This window comes from Lethenteron reissneri, chromosome 20 (assembly GCF_015708825.2).
Source record: "Lethenteron reissneri isolate LAM-NWPU_2019-01 chromosome 20, ASM1570882v1, whole genome shotgun sequence".
In the NCBI taxonomy this organism is placed as follows: Eukaryota; Metazoa; Chordata; class Hyperoartia; order Petromyzontiformes; family Petromyzontidae; genus Lethenteron; species Lethenteron reissneri.
In genome coordinates, this window is record NC_083798.1 from 16,193,158 (window position 1) to 16,215,771 (window position 22,614).

Genomic DNA, 22,614 nt, shown 5'->3' on the forward strand with positions numbered 1-22,614 from the left:
AGAGATCAGCCCAGCAAATGCGCGATATTTCAGCAATGCGGAGTGATCGGGCCCCGCTGCAGTTTAACTGCAACGCACAATCCTATTGAGGATTATGCAAAATGTAACCAATTCCAAACACTTTAACATTATTTAAGTTCATGTATTAAAGAACCACAGTAAATATTCAACGACATTTAAAAAAATGATAAATTATTTTCCGATTATTTTTTTAATTAACAAGTTTAACTTTTGTTTGTTGTAAATTATGTTTAAAAAAACACACAAAAGTGCAACTGCTAGTAAAGTCAGCAAATTATGTGACAAGTATTACACAGAATTTTAAAATAATTTTGAACATAACCAAATAATGTTTTACGTGTATGACATAAGTGGGCAAAAATATTAACTAATATGTAGTGGTTATGGAACTCTTTACGAACTAGAACATATTTATATGAAACCAAAACATAAACAACATCCTCTTTAAATCGGGGGCTCTATTGTCAGGCTTGGCCAAGTTCAAGCATAGCTTGTGATGAATTCTAGTTCAGAAATATGTAGCTACAACACTATTAATGGCCGCATGCAAATAATCCTTCAACACACCAACAAAAACATAATATTTCATTTACGGAGCTCGGAAAACATATTTTATAGCCGTCATCAGCAATCTCAACTTGACAGCCGCCTTTGACGCAGGTGACAATTTTTCTATATTGAATTTGAAAGAATCAACCGGGAATTCAACAGCCGTCTAAACTTCCGTAATGTAAATACAAAATAATGAAAAATGTTCAACCTTGAGTCCTGTTTAAAATTCAAGTGCAAACAAATAAAAAATAACCCCCCCCAAAGAAAACCATAACCAGTGGTGTGCAGCGAAAGCTGGCTGCTCCCCCAAGAAGCGTGAATGAGCAGGCTGCATTGTGAATGCCAATATACTATTAGCAGGATTATAATAATAATACTTTACATGGTCCAAATCTGTGTCAATGCTTCACATAATTACGGAGCACTGGAACACAAAATAGCACAGGACAAGTCCAATCAGCTAAGCCCACCATACATTTTGGGGAAGAAATTTTTTTTGCCAGAGATGCAAAACATCCCACTTCTGTAAGCAATTGAAGTACGGATTAAGAGATGGGCAGTTTCTTACATTCGTAGTGTTGAATGACAAGGCTCATGTATTCCACTTACAAAGCCGAATGTATGTAAACATGCTTTCGGATAAAAAATTTAACCACGAGAGAATCCCTGTGTCTCAAGACTCCTCATCAGGAGGGTCCTGCATTGATTGGTATGATTAGTCATTAACGTGTGTTTTGAGTGATGCAGACAATTTAGAGCACCTCGATAAAAATCCAAGCTTGTAAAGAAGTCACATTCAAAGCTCTACACAGATAGGCTCAATACTATTGCATGTTTCCTGGCCACCTTGCAGCCCAAGCATAAAACGGCTGGGATTCGCAGGCCATCTCCCATCCAAGACCTAAAGATCTATTGCAATTCGGTACATTCGGGGTGATCTAACCACAGGCAAAACAGCATAAACCTAGCCCGTCTTTAACAATTCAACCTTTATTAGGCAAGATACGACCCCTTGTGCGTGTCAAACAACGGATTAATTTGTAACCACTCATTGAGTTTGGAAGCCAATGGATGGCGTTCCGGGGTCGCCAGATGGATTCAATTTGTACCTCCTGCAAAAGCGCATGTGGGACAATGATTGGTGATGTGAGTGATGGATTTCACTCCGCCGCAGTTACAATAAGGCAATTTTTTATTTCGCCACTTTTGGAGGACGTAGCCTCACCTCCATGCATAATTTGAACATGGTTAAGTGCCATCCAGTGTCTTCGAGACAAGCAGGCAGGTAGTTCTTGTGTTAGGGCTTTGTTTGGGACATTAAGGGCTGGCCACAACGTATCTCACCACTGGTTATGGATGTTCACACTGCTGTGGGTAAGCACTGCTAAAGACCATCAGCTTGACTGGCAATGTTCTGTGTGGTGAACGCACGCGAATCACCTGCCTGACATGATCACTCTGCACTCAGTCACGTGTAAAGCCCCAGATTAAAACGCGACATTTGCAAGTCGATCATCCACAAGTGCACCATTGTGTTGCTGGCAAGAGCCTTTGTTAACGCCTTCCTATCCGGAGTCTATGGTGCAGTCTGACTGTGGCGTAGAGCCAATGGTGTTCTTATTGTAGTTATTGCTGTTGTTTTTCCAGCAGAGCCAAAATGTTTAAGTTCTCACTTGTCTGAGCACCTGCAACCAAATCTAAACACGTTCTTCAATAGCAACGTACTAAAAAGAAAAAAATAGATATATGCACGCGGTGACATTTCAGGCAATGGTTCTGATCAAGTGTTTGTTATTTGTACTGTGCACAACTGCCAAAGTAATATAACAGGTAATTGTTACATTGTGAGCTCTTAGAAGATTGGTCCATCTTCACAGCAGCCTTGATTTATTTTTGGAAAAATGTGGCGCAGGCACAATTAAATTAATGTTTCTGAAGAAATTATTAACTGCTAAATACGGCAATGACATAAAATAGTTTTTTTTAGTTAGATCGCGTAAATATAAATGTGTCGTTAAACCCGCAACCACCGGACACAGCCAATTAGTAAGGTTTGTTACGTAAACAGAACATGCCAATTACATGTAACGAAACAGGCGGATTTCTCCACAAATGTGGCTGTCGCCTGATGATGCTAGTTGTAATTGCTGGCGAAACGTCGTACTCAGATTGTAAATGTTATGAATTTGCTCTCCAACACACCGGTGTGCTGTACTAGTGATGAATTGGCCACGTTCTGTTTACGTCACAAACCTTACTAGTTGGCTGTGTTGGGTGGTGGCGGGTTTAACGACACATTTATATTTACGCGATCTAATCCAAAAAAATATATTATGGATGATATTGGTCGCGACAGCCTACGTGTTAAACTGACGGCAATGACAGGCAATAACACAATTTAAATCCCAAAAGTTCCATCCAATTATATGTACATATGCTGACATTAAATTCATTATAATGAAATCCAAACCGAAGTACACATTTGAACAAAACAGCCAGTGATAATTACTGGAACATTATGAATGTTCTATTTGTTAATTTATTATTATTTTTGGTTATTTCTGCAGCTTGCTCATAATGATAATACATTATTGCGGTGATCACAATTCAAGGCCCTATAGGTTAACATCAAATATAAACACATCATCCTCGACTTACGAACACTGACTTAGCGAATGTGGCTCCGCAACAGGACACGTTCGCAAGTCGAGGAATGTATGTAAATTAACTCATCCACATTGTTGTTCACCACTCATCAACACGACACTCACCGCCCCCGCTGCACATAAACACTACTGATGCTACACTCCCACGCTTACCCATATAGACAGAGCACTCCCACCAGCCAATTCGAAATGTCACACACACACACGTGCGCTCCCTCCCCTCAGAGATGCCTTCTCATCACGCTTCCTCCTCCTCGGGCCCACGGCCAATTGAAAATGACCCACAGATTGCGTTAATTTTTTCCAGTTATCCATCAAAAAGTTTATTTTCGACGCTTCCAACGAAAACAATAATAGATTAATCGCCCTGCTCCGCTCTGTTCCCCACTGTCATTTCATGGTCATGGTGACCACAAGATACCGGGCCTTCCTCGAGTGAACTTTGACCATTCGGCTCGGGACGTGTTGGCAAGATTCCACAGCGAGCAGTCCTTGTTACCGCAGTGCGCTGTCGCCCACTCCCTGGCAGCCACGCAGGCCCAGCTGCCGGAGGAACCCGCCGCAGCGCTTGGAGATGTTCTCCACAACACGCCCCTGTGGGGGAAGGCACACACACGTTCAAAGTCAAGCGCGAGATGTTGGGACATCATAACACTCCAGCCTTAAATTGTGAGACCTTAACAGCTAGGGGTGGGGTGATACATCAATTAGTTGGTTAACATGAATTATAAAACTCATGATTCCTGCACCGAATCAAGTACATTACGTAAAAATGTCATTCTTATCGAAGAAGTACAATAATGGTGATGTCTTTGACATGAAAATCACTCTGGAATATCTGTAATATATTTGCTGCTAAAGACACCTATTTGCATTGATATATATTATCATTGTAGATGTTGCATGTAATGGGTACATGTCACTCCTACAGCCACTAGAGGTGTTAACTTTCACTGCAATGTAAACAATAATAATTATAATAGAAGCACAACCAGACATGTGGTCAATTTTAATTGTAATTGTCATTAATAATGGATGGCAATCACAATTCGGGTGTAATTGTAACTTGAGCTTACAATGCTGAGCTGTAATTGTAATTATTATTGAACCCAGGTTTGACCACAACCCCGAATCACAAATCATGTCATTGCCAAAGGGGAAGGAAGGGGGGGTAAATTGTTCCACCAAATTGTTCCACCAAATTGTTTCACCAAATTGTTTCACAAAATTGTTTCCGGGTTCCTGGTAGACTGGCCCGTGACTGGTAGCCACACACACGCATTGTGAGAAGAATACTGGATGTCGTTATACTCCGTGCATAAATACATTCCAGGTCACCAATCGAACCAGACCTGGCAAAAATTTAGAATTTGTAACGCGTAGAGTCTTCGTTCACGCCGAGGAGGGAGATAATTATTTAGACACACGGGAAACCACAGACATGTAGGAAGGCAGCCAGAATTGGCAGCAACAATTGTCCAAGCATTTTGGTTCTTTATTGGGCTGTTTGGCCAACTCCATTGGTGGTCAAACAACTCAGACATAGCCCACAATGCCCTGGTGAGGCGGTGAAGGCGTACACGCTCCTGTCAGATACGTTGTGCCATGCTCTGTGGTTCAGTCTGTAGTCAGCGTGGGGGGGTAGGGGGCCCTCCTGAGGTCTCAGCAGGAACACAATGACACCAAGTGATGAATGATTCCCACCTTTGCACAGCAAGTGCTTAATGTGGCCATTCGAAGAGGACGAGATACTTTGTGGGAGAAAAAACCCAACATAATGAGAAATAATAAACTTGTGAAAAAGCCTCCTCAATATAATCCTGCTTGCTTGAAGCCCCAAATGTATGGACTTATCATAAAGAATAATCGGCACGTTCACATTTTGAATTTGCCACTTTGAAAAATAATGAAAATAATTTGTATTTGTGCCATATTCTGACTGGTACCGATAAAATCCCATTGTGCATGCAGATAGACGACGCCTTTGTTGAGACACATTAGGGGTGTAATGATCTGTCCCCTTGTCCTTGCGATCCAATGAATTGTGAAGAGACTGTGTAGAGTTTTGCTTCCAAAATTGATTATTTGAATGTTGTGATGAGTGCTGTGGCTGGAGGGGTCATATGAAACCACTACCGTACAAAATACATACCAATCACAGACAAGTTTAAGCTTACACACACGATTCAATGGAGTTAGCTGGGGCGTAACGGTCGATTTGAATCAATGCATCATTTACAACTAATAGACACAGTGAAGATCTATAAATGTTATCTAAATATTAGACAAACATTGTTTATGAAATAACAGTGTAATGTGCCCGTATACGAGATGGTGGGTGTTGTAACAGTGATAGCGATATGTTGCCAATAAACCCGTGTACATTCAGTTCCCTGAACCCACTGCCACCGTTGTGCAAATGTAAAATCAACAATTACCACGAATGTAGTACAAAAACATTTGTATATTTTTGTCATCATCTGCCCAACCTAGCAGTGGATGCGGCTAAGTTGGTCGGCGAAGTGCCAATGGCATCGATGGTACCGGCGGATTACAACAGCCGGCGCGGCAACGCACGCACGTAATCCCATCACTGTCGCCCTCGATTTAATCGCCGAGCAGCAACGCATAATCTGCGGCGGCAACCTCAGCTCGATTCGTGGGAACACGGCAGGGCCATTGAGCAAGGGACCAAAACATCCCGGGCAGACTTGCCGGTCAGTTAATAATAAGTAATATTTAAAAATGCTTTTTTTTAAACACGCTTTAATGAAATGTACCGTACTCGTAATGGCAGAACTCCACGACTCCAAGAAGTTGCCGCAAAGTTTGCCATAACGTAAGGGGCCCGTGGTGATTTACAACCAACGTCAGTTGAGCGTGGACAATTAGACCCAAGCAGAAACATAACATATAAAAAGGAATGTTTAAAAATATTCTTTGTATTTTTTTTATAGAATATAGTATTGTCATCAGTACGACATAAGTATACAAAGTTTGCAGTCGATACCACATTGGGAAGTGGGTTAAAATTGAGTTACAAAATTTGAGGATACGCCAACAACAACAGAGTGAGTTAAATAAAAGCGTGTAAAAAGGGATGTGACGAAACACGAGTACAGAGTTGTTTTTAAGATGTTTAAATTCGTTTTTGCTTACCCAACAAGAACGTGGAGACAGATTCGAGAAAATCTGTTGGGAGTAATGCTGCTGTGTGACTCGCGATAATGGACGCTTTCGTTTTTGTCGCGTTATCAATAACTGTTGCAAAAAGGGAAACAACTATTTTACCATACAAAACTAAATATCTAACACATACCAAACACCCCGGTGACTGATGAGCCTTCCATACAGTTGCTGCAACTGACCAATCACATTGGAACGAGCCGTACCGTTTATATGTCCGCTGTGCCAATTACTTTCTTGCTAACACTAAACTGGATTCAATCATCAATTCCAACACTTCTTCAACGTTCAGGATTGTGAAAACGATTATCAGAAATCTATGATCTATCGAAAATGGATAATCTATTCACGACATCTCACAATCACCATCATACCCAATAAACTATGGATGCATTGAAACCACACACACGTACAGGCTCTTCAGCCACCATCGAATTAATTTCCACATATTGATAAAGATGCTTTGCTCTGACAAAAATCAAAGCTTAATGCAAATGTCCCTTGCTCTACACGTCTGTTATTCTTTAATGACATTGTGGTACTTCACATGTTTTCTTTTGCCGGTTAAAGAATTACAAATTTCAACCTTTAAATTGCCACTGGGCCACCAGCTGTTTAATGCATGGAGTGTCCCCTTTTATGTACCAATAGCTATTAAAATTCTGCCCCAGTGTGTGCTTAATGTGCTGGCTTGCTGCCAGGAATAAACATTTACCACTGCCACGGGTGTGCACACGTTTGGTGCAGGTGTCTCCGCATCAACACATACCATCCCATCGCACTCAACAGGAATATTATCATCATCGTCTTCGGTCATTCTTACGCTTGCTCCTCCGTTTAATGCAAATACAGTAAATAACAAAACGTATCAAGAGGAAAGCAATAGCCTCGGTTTTCGGTGGATGTACAGCCACTTTTGATCAATGTATTTGCAGGCTGAGGGGCTCCCCACAGTGTGCGGCCCATGGGGGTTATCCCCCCCCCCCCCCCCCGCTTCACCACACTGGTCAGTGCGGACGCGTGAAGGTGGAGTGCACAGACCTGTGGGAGCATAGAAGAACAGCTTAACAATGAATATTTCTACACTGCCTCCTGTTTCTCACACAACCATCCAGCCCAATATCCAGGCTTCAGGCCTGCTTAGGTTCCTAGATCTGACAACACTGAACAGGTGATTTGGTCACAGCCAGGCCCTAAGTTCCTGGCTCAAACTCTACGCAGTCTAATCCCAATATGGTTACAGCGATGTCGGCGGTACACTTTAGCAAGCTATGAAATGAGAGTGGGTACAATGAAAGACACTGCAATGCCCAAGCCTCGTATTGCGAGCACTCAAAACTATGTGGGCAATGTGCGCACTGCTATTATGTAAAAGACACCCACAAAGTGGATATATAATAAAAATAATAATGGCGAGAAACTACACCCAGGTGTTCATCATCACCAGGTGGCATTACGACACGTGTTCATTCCACCCCTTCCTGTTATTGTTAGATCTCACCGTGCCAAGTCACTGTTTACTGTGTCTCACCATGTGCTCCTAGGTATTCCCCTTTTCCGTCTTGCCTGTGTCGGGGTTTCCATGCTTTCCGTTTTTGTGGTAACCGCCACTGCGGTATTCATCGCGAGTAGATGTTCCAGCCTTAGGAGCCTCATCTTCTTGCCAATGAGACTTCCACTCGTCTCATCCTCTATCCGACGTCTTCCGTTTTCTTCATTCCCTTGTGTTTGCAGTGTCTAATGTGTTAGAGTGTTGCCCATTGTTCAATTGAATTAGTCAGTCTCCAGACACTGGTGAATGGTTAACCTAAACATCCAGTTTCACCCAGCACCGACCAGCTCGGCACTCGGCTATGTATAAAACAAAGTCAAACAGTTTGGCGTTTTTATACTGTTATGAACAATTCTGTATATTGTTGGTTAACAGCATATGTACACAACAACGCAATTCACAGCCATGTTACGTGAAAGACCATGGAAATTAGGAGGGAAAGGCCTCAATATTTATTTATATAGTAATTGGACCCAGGAATGCACTGCCAAGGAGGGGGGTGGTGGGGTAGCTCCTCACAAAAAACAAACCTTCCCACATTGCATTGTGCCAGCAACATTTTATAAGTTTAAATGAGTTAATTTCGTAATATGTTTGCTCATTGAAGGATTTGTCTGGTTCTCGATAGCTGCACTTGGGTAACCATTCATATGCCCATTTATGAACTGGTTCTTGGGAAAACATTTTTTAAATGTAATTCTCATCAGGCCCCATTGTGAGTGCATTCACCCTCTCTGGTCTCTCTACATTTGTGCTATGAAGAAGGGCCATTGCTCGAAACGTCACAGATTTTAAAAAATATTATTTTAAGGCAGTGTTGTACACCAATGTGTTTTTGATCGTTATATATTTATTTCTAACAATGAGCGGGGTGGGCAGAGACGCAATGGTTTGTACACTGTGCTACAAATCTGGAAGTGTGAGTTTAATTCGTGGCCACGACTAACATCAGTGGCGTGCGATATCCGATCTTGACGTGGGCCTACCATGCTCTTCACCAACCCACACTGAACAGCGTTGTGAAGTATGCTCAAATGATCACAAAGGTGTGGAGGGAGGCCCTCATCCAGCAGTGGAGAGCTGTAAATCATTACCATATAACTATAAACCATTAAAAAAACATCCAACCCATTTGGATACATTTGCAAAGAAGACCATGGAGCACATATGTCCATTTTCTATCATTATTCACTTGCCCCTGGCTGCAGTTCAGCGACCCCACGAGACGCTGTCAGGAAACCTTTTCCTGAGACCGTGGTGTTTGATGTTAGCCTCAGCCTTGACGTGCATCCACATCAACCATACTATGCCAAGGTCGTTTCCAGTTCCGAGGTAGGAACATTCTACGAGGTTTATGCAAACGCTAATACAGGAAGATGCAACCCACAAAACAGCTCTCATCTTGTAGATACGCACTTAGGGTGTGTGGTCGCAGGCTACTAAACACAACTGTGAGGTTTTGTTAATGATTGAGAACTTTACTGTTACAGGCAGGTGCTCCGTCAGAACACGTTCATGTGACAGCACTGCCACTGATAGTGGATATGAATGTACACATCATGCCGCCTCCTCTAGTTTATAAACCGACATGCTTACCCCAAACCACCAACGAAGCTTTACGCTGTTGTCAAGCCTAGGTATGTACAAACTAGGCAGGTAGTGATTCACCATCCAGCAATTAGATATCATCATTATCAGCTATGACCTATCCACTGATTGATGATGCGACGATCGGCCCAGTACCGGCGCATCAGCAGATTTAGCCACCCTCACCACGGTGGACGTCCTCTCAAGGGTGTTGGCTCGTTTGTGATTCTCACCGTTTTTTTAGGTTGCGAAATCAGTTAACAAAAAGCCACCCGATTAGTTAGTCTTGTTATTGCATCTGGTTTATATAGTGTCTCATTATTATTCCACCTGTGTGCTGCTCCATTAGACACATTTAAAAATTGGCACGAGATCTGCACAAACCATAAATCGATTATCACACACAGTAATTAATGCAGGTGTAGAAATTAGTTTTTAATTGATGAACGGATGTTTCGTTACACACCTGTTATTTGTAAGAGATATTCCTTTTGTTATGCATTTTAAAGCGGACAGAAGGTTTCTCACCGGGGTTATAAGTTTCATGTTTATGCACTATGGATAATCACATGCAAATTAACAATAAATAAAAAGCCACTGATTAGCATAGTGAAGCATAGCCAAACAACCCCATGACCTTTACGGCATGACGAGACCTTCATCGAGCAAATGGACTGAGAAAGGGCTACGTTTGTTTATATATATTGTATGCAGTGGGTTGCCCCGTGACCAAAGCTATTTGAATACATCGTGCAATTTGAACGTTGTCACGGTTGGTTTCGATTATTGCTTCCATGACCTTTTTGAATTGATAATCGATTCCATAAACAAGTATCCCAAAAGATAAATCGATTATCAATTCACAACCCCTAGACTCTGAGGTGCAAGGCCACCATCGCTCCCTGGCGATTGGCTCACGGTGCATGGTGGCGGTCACACGGCCCCGAAGGACACTCACCTCTATGTCCCTCTGAAAGTTGAAGAGGTCGATCCTCTGCCAGTTGCTGCCATCCAGAGCGAGGACGTTCCATGACTGGGGATGGGAAAAAAATGGTGAGAACAGCGCCTTCGATAAACATTTTTGCACGGTCAAAAATGACGAGGAGGCTCCCTGGTTTGCTACGTGTTTCACAATGAGCAGGATTGTTATTGTTATTACTAAGGTACCACTCTCCCGTGCTCTTGTGAGAAAGCTACCTGACAATGGTCTTGGTACGTAAGGACGCAAATACACGCTCGTGCACTTCTGAGAATATACAATGTTGAAACCGACGAGCCAGGTAATGCTGTGTTTCTATTTATAAAAAAGGTTGTGCTTGAGAGGTTCTTTTGAAAATTGTCATCGGTGTAGAATTGCTTATATCAGTTTGTATCAAACAGCAGTCCCTGTGACCACCCATAAAGGTCACCAATCCAAGCATTACTCGGACTCAAGTTTCAAGTTTATTTTGTTTAACCAGGTTAGAACTCAAGGGACCAGGATACAGTCTTATTTTCAAAAGTGGCATGGGTCGCCAAAATAACCAAAGCATGAACAAAAATAGTACACCAATGAAAGAAATAGCAAGGTATCTATATATTGTATAAAACTGGTCGTGATGCTCAATGTAAAATCAGTCAAGAGTGACACAGGTTGAGAAGCAACTAATGAAACGGCTTTTCTTACCCTGGACACCTGGGCACAGCGACAGAGTGTGACCACATCCAGGCAGGAGAATATCCTACAGAGAGCACAATCAAGAATCATGGCCAGCACTCCAGTGGTGTCATACGCTGCAGGGCGGGTGGTGTTGTGCTTGCCGTTAAATCCCGCCTCTGTTCCTGTTGATACACGAGATTAAAATCCCATTGAATCCCTACGGCGCTCTTAATAGTGACAGGAACTTGAGAATGTCAGGGATCAATCATGCTGCACTCGTCACAGATGTGCGGAAAGGGGTGGGGCTACCCACTCTCTGCTGATGATCTCAGAAGTCGGTGGCTGCTGAAAAAAAACACATTTCACATTTAACTAAATAAGTGTGCCCAAAAAGGCCCCATGGAGCTGTGTGTCAATCACGTGACTTGATGAATTGCAGGTCCATCAGCCTCTTGTCATGTGGATATATAAACTGTTCCTGATGATTAGAGAACTTTAAAATGGTCAATTTAGAGGTCAACCAATCATGAGAGGAAATTAGATTTAGAAAACGTTTTTCTACCACGTCTACCACAAATCACACTCTAGAAGAGAAACGTATCAAATGCCACTATGTAGAGCTTTTGCAGATTACCATCAGGCATTTGATTCAATTTGGACTGATGCAATCACTTACAATTGATAAAAACAAAAGTAAGGAAGAGCGACAATGAGATTGCACAAGTAACAAAATACAAAGCAGAAGAGTCGGGCGAGGAGATACTACAACTAAACTTTTAATTTTACCAGGAAAGGCCCACTGAGCTATATAGTTCTTTTTCAGAAGCGACCTGGCCACAAATAAAGTGGCTTATCATGTTGAAATTTATAGCAGCCAAATACTCTAAACGCATGTTTCTAAATGTGGAGGGAAAAACCAGGAATACCCAGAGAAAAATCCACACGACCACGAGGAGAATATGCAAACTACAAATATACAGGCATGAGGATTGGGATCGAACAAACGACCTCCTGCATACCAGCCGAGATTGTTAACTACATCTCGCCACTGCAAAATGTTAACATCTCTCTCACCAAGGTAATTATAGCCACACTCGAAGACATGTTCCTTAAAATTTTAATTGTATTGGAGGAATCAAGGTACAGTAGAACCTCGGAGATCGGACGCACCAGAACTCGAACAAATCGGTGTTCAAACGATATCTCCGAAAAAAAAATGCCCCAGAAACCGAACGAAATTCGGAGGTCGAACGGGCAATCGCGACTTGAAAGAACCTGTACGGCTGAGACGCGTATGGCCAGCATGCATGATGCTTGCCCAGACAAAGGTTTTACCGTATGAGAGGCTCAGTTAACGAGTAGTTCTCACCCAAACAATAACACAACCACCGCCTCCTCCTCACCACCTTCCACTCAAGCCATCAACTCCCCTTACTACAGGTAAAGTGAAGTTCAATGTTCATTTATTTCATTTATTCCATATATTTATTCATTTATTCCATTTATTTATTGTTTCTTGTTTTTTTATGATTTTATGCATGTAATTACTGTAAACTTTGTGTAAAAATGCTTTATAATGAGATGTCTTGTGTCTGGAACCAATTAATGTCATTTACATTAAATCTTATGGGGAACCTTAATTCGGTGTTCGAATGGCCTTCTGGAACGAATTAAGTTCGATCTCTGGGGTACCACTGTATAAAGAGAAATACTGTAGTGAATATCTTAATCATCTCAGATGTTACGTTATTATAACAATCAATGGGAATGAACCACAAGAAATGGATTGGGAAAAGGAAAAGTAGACCAAAAGACCCTTGAGAGGGGGCTCTCAGGAGCTCCCTGTAGTGGAGGACATTCTTGCAGCGGCAGCATGAACAATACTTTGCAGTGCTGCACCTTTACCTTCTATGGATACGTGGGTTCTCTAAATGCATATGACTTGGCATGAAAAATGTGTGCGTGTGTGTGAGCGCATGTGCGATCGTGAATTTTCAAAGTGTCATCCTGCATTAAATGCCGCTTGTAAAGGTCCATCATCAGCATAACAATGCGGCGTTCTCGAAATGTTTAAAAAGACATTACCCATTTCAAACAGAGACAGCCCTGCCTCCATGTAGAAAAAAAAATATCCATCCCACCACCCATTATTCAAATGATAAACAGCTCGGATATTAACATATCGTTTTTAAAACACCTCTATTCAGTCTCCCAATATTTATAGTAAAATAAACTGTGAGAAAAGCAAAGGGGCTAATGATTGAGCATATCCCTCATTATTAATGTTAATAACATTTTAAATTAAACATTGTCTCCTCGATTGCTGCCAAATGATAACATTTTGTCCCAGCGGGTGTCACAAAGAAGATGGGGGGGGGGGGGTAACCTCCCCCCCCATACACACGTGCTCCAGCTGTTTGACGATTCAGGTCACCATCGACGTGTCACTCATTCCCAGCCGAACGGATGGATTTTTAATTAATCTGCCATTTTTTCCCCCCATTGGTGCAGAGAGTTGGTTAAGTCCGGATGATAGAAAAATAAAGACCTCTCTTTCACTGCAATGGCATTCGAGTGATGGCTGCCCCGCAGGTCCGCTTTACTTCCTGCTTCCCTGCCACCTCATACCGCAGGCAATACAATCCGACGTGGTTTTTCTTCTCCTGCTCTCAGATGTATTATTTTCTTCTCCTGCTCTCAGATGTATTATTTTCTTCTCCTGCTCTCAGATGTATTATTTTCTTCTCCTGCTCTCAGATGTATTATTTTCTTCTCCTGCTCTCAGATGTATTATTTTCTTCTCCTGCTCTCAGATGTATTATTTTCTTCTCCTGCTCTCAGATGTAATATTTTCTTCTCCTGCTCTCAGATGTAATATTTTCTTCTCCTGCTCTCAGATGTTTATTTTCTTCTCCTGCTCTCAGATGTTTTATTTTCTTCTCAAAAAAAAAAAAGCAAGAACCCTACAACATGAGACACATCGGCAAATTGATTAACATCGAAGACGAAGCTCAAGGATACGTGCATCGAATCGTGAATTTCAGGATCAATGGTCAAGTCGTTGGTTTGTGAGAGGATAACTGCATCAGGTATTCTCACAATGGTATGTGAAATTAATTTGAATTTTTTTTTTTTATCTGATTGATAGTACGTGTTTGACAGCTTGCTGCCATTACTGTTGGTTGACCTGTAAATTGACCCATTACAGTATTGAACAAATAATTTGGCGATTCTGCATTGGCGGTGGTGCACAAGCACAAATATCAAGAATACACCTCACCGAAATCATCAATAACACTGCCTGCAGAGTAAAAATATATAATATGCAACATTTTGGCAATGGCTCCTCTTCAGAGTACATAAACATTGAGACCAGAGAGGTGACCATCTGGCCTCTATTTACATGCTAAGAAGAAGAGCCATTGCCTAAAAGTCGCCTATTATATACATTCTTCTTATAAGGCCACAGTGTTCTTGACGAATGTGGAGTTTTTCATGACAGTATTGCATTTTCTATTATTTTCGTGAGCACTATCTAGTTGAGTGAAATGGGGATAATGAGCCTGTAATTTTTCAAATCGATTGTCTTCCTTTTTGAACAGAAGGATCATGGAGGCATCACTCCAAGAAAACCGAGGCATTTCATTTCCGTGTAAACATAGAGCAAAATAGCTCAGCTAACTGATCCAGCAGCAGTGAAGTGAATGTGTTCATGTATATGTTAAGTATTCACATGATCCTCGACAGCTGCCCAAGGCTGCTACATTCATCACTGTTACATTTTATTTTATAGATTCTTCAATCAAATCGAATCACAACAATTAATTGAATCTCTGGGAAGGGGGGGGTGGTGAATATTTCCATTGTTATGACACAATCAATACAATTTGCTGCAGGATTATTCCCACTACAAAAAGCTGAGCATTTTAGGCCGTTTAAACTGCAATAAATACTCAGCCGACCTTGGGAGCATAAAACACAAGCAAAAGCAAACCATCTGTCATCCGCAAAAAATAACAAAGCGGCGAACACGTAATCCACAACATACATCGGACGACATCGTGGATTTCATTAGTTTCCAAGATTATGTTTTCCGAGGCAGATAATGCTCCCCCAATGTGGCTAATAACAAACATGTGTCTGTATAGGTCGTGACACACACAGTGGAGGATGTGATATGGCTAGAGGAGGCAAGCCACAACCCCCACATCCCCCCAACGCACGAAACACAAGAGGCCCATAGTCGCTGTTCTTTTCCGCACAATGATGAAACCAGAGCAGAGAGAGAGAGCGGGGGAAAAAAACTAATTTGCTGGCCAAATGTAACGAGCAGAATAATCAAACGCCTTATTTGCATTGAAATTAGAGACGGACGGCATATGGTAGCTCGGTAGCTAGGCAGGTGGTCACTAACCTCGATTCAAGTCCCACGGCAAATTGAGTGGCTCCGACAAAATGCACGCACGCGTACACGAGCACTTATACATATTTCTTTAAATATCTGGCCTACAAAACGGCCTCAGCGGTCCTCATTATTTGGCACGCCACCAGCACACAGCTAACCACCATCCCTCGTCTTGTGGCTTAGGTCACTGACAAATATATATTTCATTTCAGCTTCCGTCCAATATTTAGCAGTATTCCTGTGAGAATTCTACTGACCGAGCAAAGGAATTATAGATTTATTTACACCTCAACTCACACTTGTGTTAACTTAGAACTGTTATGGCACAGCTCATCACCGAAATGAAGACGTGGCATAACAAATCGTTAAAATCCATCTGACTACACTTGCAGAGTAGTGTGGAAAGTGGTACCAGTGTTTCGTTTATTACAAGCAACTGAGACCCAGCATACCGAGTTCATGCCTAACATAAGTTGTAAGATCTAAACCGGTCTTGGGACCCCCATCCCTTCACCAACCCACATTGACCGGCAGTGGTGAATTACGATCAAACAACCCCCATGACCAATGCAGTATGGAAAACCCTACAACCAAAAGTTGATTTAAAAAGGGCTGTCATTTAATATTGGTTTTTTTACAAGTCACTGCTGAAACTGTGCAGGGACAATCTCCAACACAATTGGTGCTCTGTTATCACCTGTACATGCAAACAGAGCATGTGCTCAGCTTCAAGATAACAACAACACCCAATTATACATTGTGTAAAGGCAACTACATCTCAAGAGGATGTGCAGAAATATTGACAAAAACACTATCTTCAGAAAAAGAGACAGTCCCAGCACCGCCAATACAACCACGGCAAACATTGGAAGATTGCCGATATCTGTAAGAGTGCTTAAAAATCTCTGCGAGGCTTCGCAAATAGATTTAACAACAAATATGTGCTTTGCATGTACAAGGCTCTCTCACCTTAATCCAGACCACCTGTTCAAAATAATTGAATGCGTGGCCATTTTGTCACTTAGACCACCAACTAAAAAGAGTTGAGAAAATGTGCCCATCCCAACAAGCAGCGGTGAAACTAAGACAAATGTGGAGGTTTTTTTTTATCCTCATTAGGGCTCAATCAATACCAGCAGTCATCAATGTTCAGAGGCTACACGAGCCGAACACATTGAGTTGTCGGAGCTACCATACAAAAACTCCTGGAAAACAACAGCAACATCCGCAGCAGAATTTATCCCCAAACACGTGAACTGTATACACTGGGTGCAGCGGTGGTGCAGTAAATATTACACAGCGGAGAAAATCCGCCGAACAAAGTTTGATTTCTGGCCAGTGCTGATGCCAGCGGTGAGCGATTTTACCAGAACTGGACCTGGGTTTCCTCCACCCTGCTTTTACTAACCCGCAACCGACCAGCGTAAAGTATGACCACAAAAAACCCCATGACCATAGCGGTCAGGGGGAGGCCTTCTTTGAGCAGCGGATTTGTAATTCTTTTTATAAACGCTCCCGTACAATGTCAACTTATAAAGTGTCTTCACGCAACCCACGGCTAAAGATGCTGAACAGATAGGACGGTTCACGCGTGTTCAGGAGGGGTGGGGGTGCATCGGGACTTCAAATCATAATTAATCAAATTGTGGCGAGAGGGGGGATGGTGGCAATTGGTACAGGTCCAGCGCCGAGATGATTTAAGGGCTTTTTGTTTGTTATTGGGGGAGAAGAGAGCAAGAGGGGGGAGGAGGGAATTAAAACAAGTACAACTCCAAAAGTGCCCGGGGTCTGCGACGGCTCAAACAGGATCGTAGTCGCCTGGGGCCATGCAAAGCTATGATTTTTGAAAAAGACTGGTCCTAAAAATACTTGATCGGTCTCCCACACCCTCACGCAGGCAAGCACCAGGCACTTTAGTACAATCATGAGCCCTTGCGGTCTAATGGTATCACAGTCTAGTCATTACGCCTCATTAGGGCACCATGAGCTTGGGCAGTCCAAGTCCTTAAAAATAACTTCCACATAGAGCCACGACATCGAGTAGGAACGCAAACGCTCGAGTTCACTGCCATCTTTCATGCAGCTCTCACTGGAATTGCAAACTCTCAGTCGTCACTCGCCGGTAACCATGGGCACCCAACACGGCCTACAGTACACCCCACACGTCAAAATGCCGAGCAGTGCAGGTATCATCAGACTTGCATTCTTAAGTCACCTGTGCAGGCCCACAAATACCAAAGCCGCCTTCACTGAAACACCCACCGATTATGTAGGTTCAAGACTCCAGGACCATCCTCATTCCCCTCCCCCCTCCAGCAAATACCAAGCATTCTCTTTAAACTCCCAGCTGTTACTCTTTTGTTGTCAGGCAGGTTTGAGGCTGCCGGCTACGTACGAAAGACCGGATTGAGGGTGGCACGTTCGTTTTAATGATATCAAGTGCCCCGTTTTCAGAAAGGCTGTCCCAGCGTTTCAAAGCATTTGCGAAAACAGATATTGTCCCCGGTGTAAAATGTTCTCACATCGTGCTCGACTCGTGATGCAGGCAGAGGTGTGGGTTCTACATGCGACGTGGATGTGGGGTTGACACTGGAGGGGCCTATGAGCAGGCCGTGGAGCAAACGTCAAAACAAATTCGGCCATTCACTGCGTGGGTACTACCAGTTGAATTGCTGTGACTATTGAAACGTGGGTAGGGCTAACCAAGGAAGGGGCTGCCAGCTCGTCACGCATCCCAGTTGAGCCTGCCAGAAACGTGGCAGCTTTATGTTTTGGGCAACTGGCACATGTGTGCCATTACTGGACAGATGGGGGTCTCGTTTGCAGGGGCTCTTTGCATACCTTAGCAACAGCTCCTTGGGAAGCTTCTTGTTAATGAGTGCTTCATCGCCATCACTCGAGAACATCTGTTTTGCACAAATGAGGCAGGAAAACAAAGCAATTTGTCACCAAACCACCTCTGAATAGCAAGCATCCCACCTGTTACACAGTAACACACCAGAGACATTCACACGAATACATTTACAATTTTCAGAATCAAAATAGTTATGCTGGAGGAATCCGATGAGCTGTAAAGCTCTACTTCACAGATATCCATTTGAGGAAACAGGGCGGCAGGGTGACGCCGTGGTAACACTCATGTGTCACACGAAGAAGGGCCTAGGTTCGATTCTTGACTCGGATGCCTTTGTGTGGAGTTTGTATGTTCTCCCCCTGTTCTGCATATGGGTTTCTTTGGGATTCTTTGGTTTCCTCCCATAGTTAAAACGAACTATGTAACTGGTATAGGAAAAACATCCCGTTGCAAATGACAAAATTTGGATTACGCAAAGCAACTACGCCCCCCCACCACCAATCCAGGACCCTACTGAAAAAGAGTTGAGGCTTTCCTGGGTAAACATGCATAATAATAAAAAATAACAAGTAAACCATCTATCACGATGAGTACAGTTGTGAAACTACTACCGTACTCTCACATTTATAACCAAACAACTAACAATTGTTTTCTTCGGAGTATGCTCCTTCAAGATTACTTGAAAACAGTTTATTCAAATCCATCTAAGCCAGAGCTTCTCATCAGCCTTGTTTATTTTAGCTTTATCTCTGCTGACTAAACAAAACACCACCTTGGGAACATTCCTGCCCAGAATCATGGGAATTACGACACAAACAACCACCACCGGCTCATTATTTACTAATTATCAGCGAGAGAGAAGATAAGCCTGCTTTTCAGATGTCATGGCGAGTGCATTGGGCGTGCAGTGTGGGGGAAGCCTTCATCCAGCAGTGGAATGACGCAGAGCTAAACATTATTACTATTCAAATGTGCCAGAAATAGTGCAAGTCATGAGGGCACACTACCGCAATCATCAAACACAATGAGGAACAGGGCAGGAATTCCATTTGCAGTTGAAATTGCCTGTCCTGCCACTGAAATCTAAAAAAAAATTCCTTTTGATGAGCATTACTTGAAAGCTCGTTATAACCAAGACCGCAGGGAACCCCATGCATGGTACAGACACAGTCCCTTTTGTAAAACCAATGGGTGAATGAGGGCTTCCCCATCCGCTATTTGACCATACTTCACCACGCTCGTCAATGGGGAGGGGGGGGGGTGTTCTCGTCTTAGAAGCAACACGTAGGCGTGATGCGCTTGAACATTGACAGCCAATGACCAAATCATGCTGCTGCGTCCGATCTCCACCAGACCTTGGAAGCTAAGCAGGGACTTTGTTTTGGAGCCTGGATAGCGCCTGGCTGGGCGACAACCAAAAGGCATAACAACAGGGCCCTAGTCGGCGTTGCGGACATCAGAGGGCAGTGGCAGCAAATACCCAAGCCAGCGTCGTTCTCTAATTACCCACCTCCACCACCCCCCCCAAAAAAAACCCACAACTTTCGCCAACTGGCATTGACCAGCGTGGTGAAGTATGGCCAAAAGAGTGTCCACACTGCCTACAAAGGCGCGTGGATGTTCGCATCCAGCGGTGGATTAGAAAACGGGCTGTAACAGCACACACAGCCACCATATGACACTCTTTACACACTGAGACTGCTGTCACGATATTTATTGGACATCCCCCGCCACAAAGACCCCCTTATAGCCTTCAGACTAAATTTCGATTTAAAGCTTTCGTGACTGCAGGGATTCATCTTCTTGGTTCTTTCGGTAAAGTCACGTAGAAGGGAAATAATAAAATAATAAAAATAAAACATAATAAAATAAGAACCAAGAAGATGAGCCTTCAGACTGTTAGAGAAAGTGCTGGGTGGGGAGGGAACTAAAACTACTCCCGGCCGCCTTTGTCTCCCCTGTCTCGATGTTTAACACACCGCACCAGCTACTCATTTGAGGCAGAGTCGAGCCCACACGCACACAACCTGTAATGTGTTAGCAGGATTATTACAGTGATGTTGCGTTACAGTATTTAGTTTCCACACAGTGTTTATGCCCCCCCCCCACAGCACGTCCGGTTTACACTGGAGATTGTTGATCTGCAGCACACACACACAACACGCCGGGCTCCCGTATCGATCAGCTGTAGCCCCCCCCCCCCCAATCAGCTGTGGCATCGATCAGCTGTAGCATCGATCAGCTGTTACACCCACTAGCTGTGGTTCTGATCAGCTGTAGCATCGATCAGCTGTTACGCCCACCAGCTGTGGTTCTGATCAGCTGTAGCATCGATCAGCTGTTACACCCACTAGCTGTGGTTCTGATCAGCTGTAGCATCGATCAGATGTTAGCATCGATCAGATGTTACGCCCACCAGCTGTGGTTCTGATGAGCTGTAGCATCGATCAGCTGTAGCATCGATCAGCTGTTACACTCACTAGCTGTGGTTCTGATCAGCTGTAGCATCGATCAGCTGTTACACCCACTAGTTGTGGTTCTGATCAGCTGTAGCATCGATCAGCTGTTACACCCACTAGTTGTGGTTCTGATCAGCTGTAGCATCGATCAGCTGTTACACCCACTAGCTGTGGTTCTGATCAGCTGTAGCATCGATCAGCTGTTACACCCACCAGCTGTGGTTCTGATCAGCTGTAGCATCGATCAGCTGTTACACCCACTAGCTGTGGTTCTGATCAGCTGTAGCATCGATCAGCTGTTACACCCACCAGCTGTGGTTCTGATCAGCTGTAGCATCGATCAGCTGTTACACTCACTAGCTGTGGTTCTGATCAGCTGTAGCATCGATCAGCTGTTACACCCACCAGCTGTGGTTCTGATCAGCTGTAGCATCGATCAGCTGTTACACCCACCAGCTGTGGTTCTGATCAGCTGTTACACTCACCAACTGTTGTCCTCCTTCAGCTGTGGCTTTGATCAGCTGTGGCTCGTAAGTTCCAAGCCTCAATCAGCTGTAGACCCCCCCCCCCCACCACCAACATCCTTACCACACATAACCAAATCTAACACCAATCAGCTGTAACATAGGCACAGGGATAGGCTGCAGCTTCCATCAGCTGTACTAGCCCCTGTGATCAGCTGCGGCTCGTAAAAACAAATCTGCAGTCAACTTTAAACGAGGGCTGTAAAACCGCGTGGGGGGGGGGGGGCCTTTAACAACAACAACAACCACCACCACCACCCCGCCACGCTGTAGGCCTGACCAGCTGTAGCTCCGATCAGCTGTTCATCAGCCCCATTGCCCAGCCCGACTCGGCCCACCGATCCGCATGACCCCGGCTACCCACGGCGCTTCCCCTCTCTCTCTCTCTACCTCTGCCCAGCAGCTAAAAGCTTCACTTCCCAATCGGCGTGACCGCGGCAGCCCCTCACCTCGAACCTGCTGCGCGAGATGCCGTTCATCGCCATGTCTCCCGCACGGGGTTAGACACCCACCACCACCGTCGTCTGAACGCCGACGGCGACTGTGGGAGACGAGCCGAGCTCGGCGCACACAAAGCGGGGCGAGGCGAGGCGAGCAGACGGACGGACGGGCGGCCTCGTCTTCCACCCCAGCACGCCCCGACCCCGTCCCTCCTCCTCCCCGTCGCCGCCGCCAGAGGCCCCCCCCCCCCCCCCGACTGAACACGGCCCAGCAGCCACCCCAAGGCAGCCACCCACCCACCCACACACCCACCCACACACCCACCAGCTTTCCGCAGGGGCAAGCGAACCCGGCACCCGCCTGGGGGAGTCGCTCTCTTGGAGCGGGGGCAGCGCAGGGGAGCCGCAGCCCGCTCGCACAACGAGGCTATGGGCAGCTCATCGCCGTGACACGGACGGGCGTCTGGGCGGCAGCAGCAGCAACAGCGGCGGTGGTGGTGGTGTAGGTGGTGGTGGTGTAGGTGGTGGTGGTGTAGGTGGTGGTGGTGTAGGTGGTGGTGGCGGCGGTGGTGGAGGTGGCGTCACGGGCCCAGGGCGCGCGCTCTCATTGGCTGCGCCGCCGCTCTCCCCGCGTTTCCGCACCGAGGTCGCGGCCTCCTCGCGAATGGGGGGGAGGAGGGGGGGGTAGGGGGAGGAGGGGGGGGAGGAGGGGGAGGAGGGGGGGTGGGG

The 22,614-nt window shown here is 44.5% G+C and overlaps 1 protein-coding gene across 1 annotated transcript in view; it reads right to left on the reverse strand.

Moving 5' to 3' along the window:
- Window positions 1–22,130, reverse strand: part of LOC133344878 (F-box/LRR-repeat protein 20-like) — a 40,019-nt gene extending 17,889 nt beyond the window's left edge. The window contains exons 1-5 of the mRNA XM_061555165.1: window positions 21,895–22,130; window positions 18,450–18,514; window positions 11,231–11,285; window positions 10,523–10,597; window positions 3,739–3,833 (exon numbers count right to left, since the gene is read on the reverse strand). Coding sequence (XP_061411149.1) covers window positions 3,739–3,833; window positions 10,523–10,597; window positions 11,231–11,285; window positions 18,450–18,514; window positions 21,895–21,930 — 326 coding nt within the window. The 5' untranslated portion in view covers window positions 21,931–22,130. The remainder of the gene's footprint in view (window positions 1–3,738; window positions 3,834–10,522; window positions 10,598–11,230; window positions 11,286–18,449; window positions 18,515–21,894) is intronic.
- Between the last annotated feature and the right edge of the window lie 484 nt (window positions 22,131–22,614).